At 41.6% G+C, this 12,057-nt stretch overlaps 1 protein-coding gene across 8 annotated transcripts in view; it reads right to left on the bottom strand.

The window, feature by feature from the left end:
* Positions 1–12,057, bottom strand: part of MBTD1 (mbt domain containing 1) — a 29,036-nt gene that overhangs the window by 16,450 nt on the left and 529 nt on the right. The window contains exons 2-8 of one of the 8 annotated variants that reach the window (XM_021414457.1): positions 11,197–11,345; positions 11,019–11,066; positions 10,500–10,691; positions 5,155–5,352; positions 3,961–4,100; positions 2,903–3,017; positions 2,729–2,814 (exon numbers count right to left, since the gene is read on the bottom strand). In XM_021414457.1, coding sequence (XP_021270132.1) covers positions 2,729–2,814; positions 2,903–3,017; positions 3,961–4,100; positions 5,155–5,308 — 495 coding nt within the window. In that variant the 5' untranslated portion in view covers positions 5,309–5,352; positions 10,500–10,691; positions 11,019–11,066; positions 11,197–11,345. The remainder of the gene's footprint in view (positions 1–2,728; positions 2,815–2,902; positions 3,018–3,960; positions 4,101–5,154; positions 5,353–10,499; positions 10,692–11,018; positions 11,067–11,196; positions 11,346–12,057) is intronic. The other 7 variants (XM_021414456.1, XM_021414459.1, XM_021414460.1 and 4 more) reach the window with 7 other exon arrangements.

The raw sequence follows: 12,057 nt of genomic DNA, 5'->3' as shown, positions 1-12,057 counted from the left end.
GTATAGAGACACAGATAAATCCAAACAATCAAAAATAGCAGAGCTGAATAATTTTCTAATCCAGCTGCACTTCACTAAAATAAATTTTACTGCCTGCTCATCTACTCAATTGATTCAGAGGAAGAGTATATCAAAGCAGTTCTCCCATCATCAACTGATAATAAAAATGTCACAAATATTTTTATTTCTAGAACGTGGATTGGTATAGAGGGAAATAGCAGAAAGTTAAATTTGTCCTTGTCTGTGAAAATATTGGTTCTGCTAGTTCTCCTACACCAATCCATATGGCTCACCCTTCAGAAGAAGGAAGCCATCCTGTGTAGCATCACTACTGAAAAGCCAGATAACATTACTGTCCTGAAGCAATGGTTCGCAGTATACCTGGTATACTATACATTATAACCATTATTAAACAAGGAAGACTGGATAAACCAGGGCTATAACAGCCATCTTCCTTAATGTCTTCTCTGTATTTGTGCAATTAAGCAATTAATGTTTGCACAATGCTTTGGAGAAAAAAATCAAAAAAATCAAAGTACTACATAAGTGTAAAGTCTTATTCATCTGCTGGCTGGCAAGGTAACTCTGAAGTCTGGATTGGCATAGCATGAACTAGCAGAACCATAATTTACAGGTAAGAACAAATTTACCTTTCCGACTTATGATGAAGAGATCCATCTCATGTTATCCCAAACAAGGAAAATCTGCTTCATCGCTTCCTGCTCCAGGAGAGGACTCGGGAAGGTTTATCTGTGGGCAGCAGCTGCCTTCTCTGCAAGGTAAGTGCAATCAGGGAGGTTCTGTTGGACAGGGTTTGAAAAGAATGCCTAAACACTACGTATGCACCCATGCTTAGCTGAACAAAGACTTCATGGGTTAAATAATTGGCTTTGGATGGCACCAAAATTACCATGATTTCAGACTTGAAAGTGGACTCAGGATTTAAATGGCAAAGAAATTCTACCAGTCCCTGAAGCATAAGGATACTCTGCCACTAGTTTGTCTAAACAGTACCTGCACAAACGGGAAGGCCAGAGAAGACAAAGTTAAAGTGATTAAAAATTAAAGCTGAGGCAAAGCACTGCCACCTAGTGTAAAGTCCTGGAAATGCTCCCACAGAGCAAACTTGGAACAAAAGAAATCAAGAGAACAAAAATGCTTCAGGGGAGAGAAAGATCTAACAAGGGACCAATGTGTTTCCAGATTCTGACTGGTTTAAACATGTTTTTCAAAGATGTAAATACAGTAAAATCAAAAGAAGTTGAAATCTCCAAAGGAGACCACAGGAGTTGCATTTTACTTCTACCGAAAAGGAAAGTGGGGAGAAAAGAAACAACACTCGTGTTTAGCAGCTATTGCCATACAGCTTGTGAAATCTTCCAAGGTGAAGTACAAACTTTAGTATTGTGCCTGTTCACATGACTGGTGTACTACTCAGGTTCATGAATGAAGCAGTAAGAAAGATAAGGCTCCTTTTACCATGCAACGTTTCAGCTCCATTTACCAGCACTTTAAGTGCTGTAGATGTATCCCAGCTAAGGATACCATGAGGCATTTGTTGTAATAGCACAGGTGACATTATCAACCACCACCTTTCGATATGCGCTTATGAAATTACTTGTTACAACACATACATAATTGTGAAAGCAAAGAGCAAACATGCTTGCTTAAGCACATGAAATTCAATACAAATTCACAAATGTATCCTAATGCAAGACTGCTCTGGGCTCTGTTAAGGAGCACAAAGGGTGCTGCCAACTGCCAAGAGCCCCTGCTCGCACCGATTCAGGAACCAGCAGGGCTCAGCAAGAATTCCAGGACTGGAGAGAAAATTTGTCTCTCTTCTCCCTTATGAAAAGCTTCCACGAAGCAAAATTTTTAACTTGATATAAATTTTAACAGATCATTTTGAGCAAAACCAAAAGTCTTGTAGGAAGCCAAAACACTTTAGCTTCCCAAATAATGAAATACACAGTATGCTGAGAAACGAGGCCTTTTCAGAATGTTTTTACTTAAGAGATGATTTTACAACAGGATGTACTGACAATATGTTAAACAATACACAATAAATGGATTTTAACAAACACATTGAAGACAGCTGCTGGTAAATATTTTCCTAATCCCCAAGCTACATTCTGTCATGACTGTAATAGCTGAGGACCTTTGGTTTGGAATTTCCTTAATTGTAATACAAAGAAAAGCATACTTTTTAATTTCAGGTTTATGAAGATGCCCCATTTTCCTTTATTTCTACACTAGCTGGCAGCACAGCCGATAGGGAGAATTGACTAAACACTAATAAAAATAATCTCAAACCAAAGTAATGAAAAGATCAGGTCTACACACTAGAGCAAGCCTGACTCAATCTAAACAGCTCTTTGTAACTACATAGCATTGTGCGACCTGGTTGGATTGAGACCCTATACTGTACTCCACGATTTTGTGCCCTGAATGTGAGGAAAAAAAAAAATAGTATCACCAGTGTTTAAGACTCCTTTAATTTTTTCTTTAGGAAAGCATGCATGATGAGAGTAACTCACGGCATTCAGAATGGTTTAAAGAACAGAAACATTCATATGTATCAAAAAGGCACTCATACTAGTAGAGTTTACAGTAAGTTTCACAGTCTGAGGCTTCAAGATGTTCTTTAAAATATATATTAATGTGGACTCTCTAATGCATGTACATGTACACACACAAAAGGACAACACATTGAAGAAATACTTACGTGTTTAAAACAAGTGACAGGAGCTGCAGTAAAGCTATTGCTGTTGATGTAGCTACCCCAGCTGAAGCCTTCCACAGGGACAGCTGCTAAGAGAAAGTTACTGCATTTAGGAAGCTGCCAATGAAACCAGTCTTGTACTCCTAACAATGTTTCAGCTCTTTTATACAACCATACCTGCTTTAGTCTTTGCCTGGTTTTGTAAAGTTGCTTGGTACTGAGCATATGCTGCTAATTTAGCCACCAATGGTTGTTTCTGTAGAACTTTAGCCTTCTTTGTTGGAGGTTTGCCCTAAAACAAACAAACAAAAAAACCATAAGTAAATAAAACCTTTCCAAGCTCCCACCAGAAGAATGTCCATGTGCCTGGTAGAACTTTTTGAAAAAAAATCACTGAGAAACAAACAAACAAACAGCTGCCACTAAAGTAACTGAAAAATTATCTGCCAGGTATTTTCCACCGGAATATTCAACTAAAATTGGCACAAGGCAGAATGGAGTCGATCAAGTATCACAAAACTACGTATCATATTGCAGATGCTTAAAAATCAGTAGCAAAACAGTTCCCCCAAATGTACTTCTCCATTAGTGCTCCAAAGTAAAGAGCATATAGACTCATTGCTCTACCTGAAAAATAAAATAAAATCTTTGAAAGCAGGTTAGAAGGAAGGTTTTTTTTTTTTAGATCTGATTTATACCAATGCAATTTCCTGGCACCTTACATATGCAATGGAATATGAGATAGGACATAATGATATTCCTTTTATTAAGTGTTACAAAAACATTCTCATGATTATTTGATTGATATTTTAGGTGAACACATCAAACCTCATTTTATGTATCTGTGTAGTTAAGAAAACCCTCCAAAGCAAACCAGCACTGCCAAATAAACCTTTATGCTCTCTAAAGCCAGAAAGTATCTTGGGGATGAGATGCATGGATTTTCAAATCACTACACATGTAGACTGAAGATTTTTTCTGATCTTTTTCTTGCAGGTGGAAGTGGGCCACTGCAGCAGAAATGAAATAAGGAGTCAATATTTGGTGAAATTTGCTCTGATGAGCGAAGTAATCTGTGATTAGCGATACAGTTTTGAGTTTTGTCTTACAAAAATCATTCAAGTGAGAATTTTACTGCATTAAGAAATTTGACTTAGTTATTTTAAAGCATCACATTAGTTTTACAAACACACATACAGACCGCAGTAAGTATGTAAAGAAAACGGTGTCTGTACCGCTACCTGAAGTCTGGCCAGAATGCTGGCCTTCTTGGAGTTGGAGGAATAGCTTCTAGAGCATGATACACTGCAGAAACGTTTTGTTTTAGAGTAAAAGGCGTCACGGACACCAACCATTCCACACATCTCGCACGTAGCTAATCAGAGGAGAGAAAGAACACGTTAAGAGTGCAAGGAAAACCTCCATAAAAACTCTGAACAAAGTCGACATGGCGAAGGTCCTGTAGGTGGCACCCTCAAATCAATTCCTTAAGGCTTTACCCTGAGAAAAACTGCACCAAACAACTCAAAGACAATCATCACCTCCATCGGTGACACAGTAAGAGCCACAGTAAGAGTTTGCTCCCTATTAGTTTTACCACTGAAGTGAATAATCAAGCCAAAGCCAGTTTCTGTGCCTTTACTGATCTCAGGGAAATGCCTACTTGGAATCTGAGCCAGCCAATTCCAATTTTTCTCTAAATATTTAACACCTGCAAGCTGAAATAAAACCAGACATTTTTCTTTAATCATAAATTTGGACTATACCCAAAGCACCTTTGCCTATCAATGGTCTCATCTAGCTAGAACCATATGCTTTAGAGGCTGATGGCATCATCCACTAAGTTCTTCCATGCTCAGTAAGGGTTTGTGACCAACTCACCTCAGCAACACAATACCAAGATTCTACCCAGAGGGAACTAGTAACCAGGCCAAAATATTTTCCCCCAATGGCTAAAGCAATCTCTCTTGCCTCTCCAATCTTTTATTTCTCTCGTGTACACCACAGCTAGTCAGTAGTGAATACATACACACTGATGGGCTTTATAAAGCAGTGGGAATGAAGTTTTCCTAGTATAAGAAGAAATGTGTTTTTTCCTATATGGTGTACGTACACAAAAAGGGCAGAGACAATACACTGGCAAGCATAAGAGAACACAATGACATTTTCAACAAAGCTCAAAGAATAAGAACCACGTGCATGAAAGCACGTGTGTATCACACACAACACACATTTGACAGGGAGGATATTCATACACTACTTCTTTCCCGATTCAAATTTTGTCACATATCAGTTTGGCAACAAACAAGAAGTCCACTGTATCAGTCCATTTTCAAGGGGACCAACATTTGGGACTGGACCTCCACAAAACACAGCATGGGCAGAAAAACGAGCATCAAACGCTTTGTACTCACACACCACATACTCACCCATGCCAGATTTACCATCCGGATAAGTATAGACCTGTCCATTGTTCTTTATGATTGGGAGACTGGATGGCAAAGGAGAAACCTCTTCTTCACTCTCATCTGAACTGGAGCTGCTGCTGGTGTCCTCACTACAACTGTCATAACCGTCAAACATCCCGAATGAATCGCGTCTCTTCCTGTTTGTGAAAGACGTTCTGTCTAAAAATTAGAAAACAAATAATAAAAGCAAACAAGAATACCAGAGCATTGCGAATACAAATATTTCAATAGCAAACTTAAAAATTATCAAAGGTCAGCCTTCAAATGGAGATACACTACAAACTGCTCTATCGGCACATAAATATGAGCACGTATTACAAATTAAATTAGTATTAGTAGAGTCAAAACTAGGTAACATTTTGGTATTGGTATAAACAAAAAGCTCAGTCCACTGCGAATACACAATAGTAGTCCATACATTTCTTGGTTTCTTCAGAGATCATTAATCCTGACGTTCTGATTAATGACAGCCACACATCTTATATGCAAATGAACGCATTCCAGATGGCTGCAGCCCATTTCACTAGAATTCATTCACTTGAGGAAGCTGAGCAGAGAAAACAGTTCAACGAAGAGGGCACTGCTCTCCAGGAGCGGAGACGAGGCGCTCTGGGCCACTACTGGCTCACAGGGCTAGGGATGCATCTCTCGGTTCTCTGGGATTCAGCTGCTCACGTGTGAAGCAGAAATACTTCTCCACCTCACAGGGGTGTTCTGAGGATTAATACATTAACAATTATGAAGAGCTCAGTTACTATGGCAATAGGGTCCGTGTAAATGCTAAAAGATAGAAAGGTGACTAATTTGTAGGAAAACTCCATTATGTAACAGGCTTCTGTATATGACAGAGGCAAGGAAAAAATCTGAGGTCAGGTGCAAACACTGCATTGAAGAATGCCTAACATTGAGCAATTTCCAAAGACAGTAAAGAAGACATTAAACAACAGATAAACTATTTTTAATGGATATCCAATAAATGCTTTTTATTTCAGGGACGTTTTTACCTTTATCACCACCTTACACATGTCTACTGAAACAAGCTAACTGCTACCTAAGTGAGCTGCTCTCATTAAGCTAAAAAAAGAAATTTCAAAGCATTTCTATTATTCTTAACAGTATCTACTAAGATTGAGAGGTATTAAAAAAGCAAGAAAAGTCATTCTACAATGGAAGCTCAAGTTAGGAGAACGAAGTACAGCAAGAAAAAGTAAATAAATAAGAAAGCCTGTGCCTCTACTTCCCCTCTCCTTTCAAACCCAGAAGAAAGTTTTACTTCAAAATCACCGTAGACAAAAAATGTGACTGGACTTTGTCCTTAAATTGCATTTGGATTCATAATTCCCCAAATCCCCTTCCTGGAGAGTATATGCGTGAACATCTTCATTGTTGCATCTCACCCGAGCCTTTTTCTGCCACGCTATCTCTTTATTGTAATATTCTCTATTCTCCTTTTCAATTTAAATCTCATTACTGAAGGATTTCCTCGCAGTTAAAAGGGAAAACTGATTTCTACACTGACCCAATCCTAGCTCCCGACTACAAAAAAAACCCACAAACAGTAAAAGCTTATGCAATAAAGCAAACACCTGTAACACACTAAAAAACTGTGCACGTATCCCATAGCCAAACATTTAAAATCATACTAAAACAAATCAAAACTTAAGGCGGGGCATGACTTGACATTTTCTCCTGAAGTAGGCAGGGTAACAAACTGCAATCATTAGAAGGAGCACTGGGGGAAAGCAGAACAAAACCTAGTGCTGAGCTGCACAGGAAACAAACCGTACCTGCACAGCACTGCTGGAACCAGAAAGACGCTAACTCAGCTCCGTGCGTGCACGTGTGTGCAGATCAAGACAGAAGCTGAACACATTGCCATGGATACAGAGTTCTGCAAAGTGTCAGCAATTCCCAAATCAGAACATGAAGACCTCGTCACGATCTCTGTCGTGCCTCAGCATTTCACCTTCAATGACCACAGCCTCTGCGAGGAAATAAAATGCAGTACCATACTAACTACTGGCAACAGCGCGCTGTCCCTCATCTCTGCACGTGAGCTGACCTGATTTCACTAAGGGACCAGGGCCTTGTCCCACATAAAGGACTGGAACTCCTTACTGGAGGCTGCAGCACCAATAGTCCCAGCACGTTCCTCTTTCTTTCCAGACCTGAGACCTCCAGACCAACACGGCAGCTCAGCTTTGCCCAGTACTCTATTAGTAGAGGCTAGAAATGCTGCCACACTTCGTAAGAATGAAGAGAAACGCAGCCCAGTCCCAGTCCTCCCAGCTCCCACGGGCACAGCAGACACTGCCCTCCCAGCACTGCTCCCTCAGCACGGGAAGCAGCAGAAAGCTGAGGGCAAGCTGAAGCTCCAGTGGCACACAAGGGAGGAAAGGCTGCTCCAGGCAAGCTGAAGCGTGGCTCAAGATCACAGTCACAGATACCATGACAGTACTGTTGGCTCTTCCATTTTTTCTTCCTCTATCACAGATTTAGAATCTCAGTAGCACTGCCAAGGCCTTTGCCAAAATATCCACAGATGAGAAAGAAAATATTTCTGCTTTCTGTAGGAAATTGCGACCTCAAAAGAGAAAAATCATCCTTCAGCGTTATAGAGGCTCCAAAGTAACAAACTCATGATGAGTTTGAGAAGTTTAACTAAACTAACCAAGGAATGAAGTCTCATACACCTTTCCTTCACTTTATATTTAGTTATATTCTCCTAGCTCAAGTTATGAGCAACTCAAAATAGCTAAAATAACACTCTAGTTTTTATAGAACATTTTTATCCAAGTTTTGCCAGAAGATGAGCATGCTTGCCAGATCATTTACATATGATGTTCCTAGTGTTAATTTATAACTATTATCTGGATTTTAATTCTTGGGAAATTTGCTCAAACTACATTTTGTGTGACTTGGAAAACATACAGATTTTCAATAGCAAAAATACAAACTACTTTGTTCACAGAAGTAGGTGGAAGTTAGGGCAGAAAATACGCAAATATCCATGCTGGAATTTTGCTAGAGCAGATCAAAACATTTCTATTTTGATAATAAACACCAATAAGATTCTTTTCAGCCCATGTTGAGACAGCATTTGCAGAAACAAGTGAATGATGCACGGAATCTCCAGCAGCCCTCCCTGCAGATCTCAGCAGTCCTACTCTTCCACAAGCCCTGTCTAATGTCTGAAACAGAAAATAATTGGGGTTCAACACTGAACTCAGGTCAAAAATCACAACCTTACACAAAGGGCAATATCCACCTCAAACAGAAGCACAACTAAGGAAAAGCCACTGCTTCAGCAGCAGCATGCAGCTCCTGCAAGTGATGAGCGGCAGCGTGTGCTGTCAGCTGACAGGGGAGCGCTTAACTCTGGTACCTGCAGGACCTCTGGGTTATAAGGCGCTGTCCAGGAAAACGCAGTCCTACATCCCCATAACCATCATGATAGTCACTGCACCACGGTGCCCTGTTGTGACCACAGAACTGCGGGCTATTCCCATGGGTAGCAGGGAAGGATTATGCATAGTTTTCACATTCACACACTTCTATGACCAACATCTGGTGGTAGCTCTCCCAGCATTTGTTAATGGCTATCAGAGACAGTAGTACTAATTCAATCTAACAGTTACAAGCTTAGGATCAGTCCATGCATTTCACAGTATATGCATGGTGAAAAAAACCCTCCATACTGTCAGGAGCTGGATTTAGCATAAAAAACCACATCAAGGTTACCCTGCCCTCAAAACTGAAACAGATCGGTGTTCTTTACCTCTCTGCAAAACTTGGAGAAGGAGCCTGGCTCACTGTAGAGCTTCCAGCTGTGTAAGTGGCCACTAGCAGCACAGCAGCTGCTCCACTACAAGACAACCACCAGCTCATTAAGCAGAAGCAACGCATACATACACAGAACAACAGGCCAAACTTCTTGGCATACTAGGCAAGGCTCATTTTCCTAGTCAGATTACCAGCTCCTCAATAGGAATAAATTTTTAGAGCGATACAAAATCCAGGGTAAGTGGGACTGGCAAATAAAAGCCTGAATAACTACTTGCTTAGGGGGTTTCTTGCACGACTCTTTTTGTTGAAGAGATGGGTGGAGAAAGAAACTTTTTAAGAACTGCTTTCTTATTCTGCCCAACTTCCCATTTTCCTGTTCTTCCTCTCCCCCCTGTGAGCACTTGGCAGCAATGTATTTTTAAGAAATACTCTTAATTAACCATTACACAAGGCAAATGGTATGATAAAAGAATATCGTTAAAGAAACCGGTTCTCCTAAAAGCAGGAAGGCAACTCTAAACAAATATGATTAACAGCCACTTTCTCACTCCTTCAGCATATACTCTGCTGAATTTAGTCATCACATCATAGCATAGTTCTCTGAAAATAACTACTCTTCCAGCATAAAAAGTTGGTCACAAAGTGTGTACAATGCACAGCCAAATTGCAAAATAAAACCATTTAACCTTAGCTGGACATGAAATAGTTGGGAAATTGCTTTAGTGTATCAATGAAAACTATGCTCAAGTGTTGGCAACATTGAAGATAAAGGGTTTCAGAATTGAAAACTTGCTACATAAAATACCCCATATTATCAAGCAGCCAAACTTTGCCTCCCCGTCAGCACATCTTGACCAAAGGAGGTTGGTACAAGCCAATCACAGAAACGTTTCAGCCTGCTCAGATGGGCAGTCACTACCGTTAAATCAGTTTGGTGCTTGAATTCACAAAGACAGCAGTTTAGACATCCAAGAACTGCAGCTTAAACAAAGCTCCCCAGTACCTCACACATTCACATCTAACTCACAGAAACATGACAGAAGTAACGAGGTCGCCATCAATTTCCAGCCACGGGCGTCTGATAAAACATTTACTTTAATCAACATAACCTTAACAAAGCATGCTTTTCCCATAGCGCACTTCAACGTCAGTGATAAATTTGATACAATAGTTTTGTATTTGAAAGTTCATTGATGTTTTATGCCACAAGTGTGGTTTTGGCTCTGGATGTCAGCATTAATGCACCACGAACAAAAACTCGTTTATTACAACTCTTCTGAACCGAAGCTGGCCCAGACCACCCCGTGCAGTAACCCCAGATCGCCGCTCGTGGAACTGAAGCTCTGCGTGCGCCTCGTAGCATGGCAAAAAAGAAGAACTCAGACAAGGTACCAATTTAAAGAAAATATACTTTCAGCTTTCATGAAAAACAAACAAACAGAAAACCCCAAAGCTAAACATCTCGGGATTCCTGGAAATCAGAACCAGCCAAACTTACTTTTTTTATAGAAGTAACTCACCTCTATCTGGAAATGTGCCTTCCACTCTTATTACAAGTAAAATCTCAGCTGGAAAATTACAGAAATGTTTTTTCCTGTCTCTTCATTTGCTACGTATGACAGCATTTTGTCTGAAGCCAGTTTCTGCTGTTTGCCAATGGTTTTGTCCATAGCCTCTTCCCCAGGGGGTTTCACACGAGAAGAGGGGAGACTCTTACAAAAAAATATATCAAATTAGCAGGCAATTTGGAGGGGAGGGGGTGACGTAAATATGTGAAATATCTGAATTTGAAAAAACTGAGTATATGTTACAAACTCCATTACGTTTTTACAAAGCTCTTACACATAGGAACACCTGGAAGAGGCAAAGTCTAGAAGGCAAATACTCGGTTTAAACAATTCTGTTAACATTATAAACAACAACAAAACGACAATAAAATAACACCGACCCCAAACCAAGATCTGCTACACCTGAATTCCCTCCGTGTGCTTAGAGCTGGATTCAGCAAAATATCATGTGTCCAATGTGTACCAACTTACCTGAGAAACAAAGGTGTGCAGCAGGAGCTTGCAGAAGATATCAAGAACCTTGTGAAATTAAATCAGGTTTTAGAAGGCAGGAGAAAGGAAGGCCAACGTGGGATTTCTTTTCCCCCGAGTTACCATTACTCCAAAGCCATTTAGCTCTTTAAGGAAGAACAATGAAGATAATCCTTACTTTCAGCCTACAATCCTTGTGCGCGCACAGGTCTCCACGCTCAGGAACAAGAGCCAAACCATGCACCAACAACAACTTCCACCCAGGGAAGCATACACCTCCGCTGTGCTTCCCTGCGGATTACGTGACACACTTCCTCAAAGCGATCCCTAGGCAGAAGTAACAAGCACAGATTACTACCTACACCTCTTAAGACCCATGGAATTTTTAAAGACTATACTGTTTTAGTCCCCATTTAAAGTTCCAGATGAAGATCTCCCTTAACCTTTTTATTCCATTCCGTACAAGTTAAAACCGGGCTGTTACAGACAAACGCAACCAACAAATAACTGAAGGCAGCTTCTCAAACACGCTAAATCTTCATTTAAAAAATAAAAGACCGCCCCCCAGCTTTCACAGCTTGAAAGAGGAAAAGCGCCGGGGCGGCCCGCAGCGTTACAGCGGCTCGGGGGGCAGCGCTCTCCCTCGCAGCTGTCTCTCCCAGGAAGCGGCGCTGGTTTTGCTGCGGGGCGCTCCGCGGAGCCGCGCCGGACCCAGACCCGGTGCCACCGCCGACCCGAGCGTGGGACCGCTCCCGGGAACCGCGGCACAGCGGAGCGCCCGCGCGAGGCAGAGACGGCTCACGTTCCGGAGCGCGGAGCTCGGGCTGGGAGGCGGAGGTCGGGGCTTTAACTCGGGAGGAAGTGTGCGGGAACGCCGCTCCAACGGGGCAGCGCCGCGCCGTGCCCGAGCTCGCTGCGGGGCGCTCCGAAACTTCCCGCTCCGGGAAGGGCCGACGCCACGGGAGAGCGCAGCACAAAGGGGCCGGGGCCGCCCCACGTGCGGACTGTCAGGGCCGCCCCCGCCCGCCCCGGCCCAGGG

Source organism: Numida meleagris, chromosome 17 (assembly GCF_002078875.1).
Source record: "Numida meleagris isolate 19003 breed g44 Domestic line chromosome 17, NumMel1.0, whole genome shotgun sequence".
Classification (NCBI taxonomy): Eukaryota; Metazoa; Chordata; class Aves; order Galliformes; family Numididae; genus Numida; species Numida meleagris.
The sequence above is the reverse complement of the archived record's forward strand: the minus strand, read 5'-3'. Positions and strand labels throughout refer to the sequence as shown.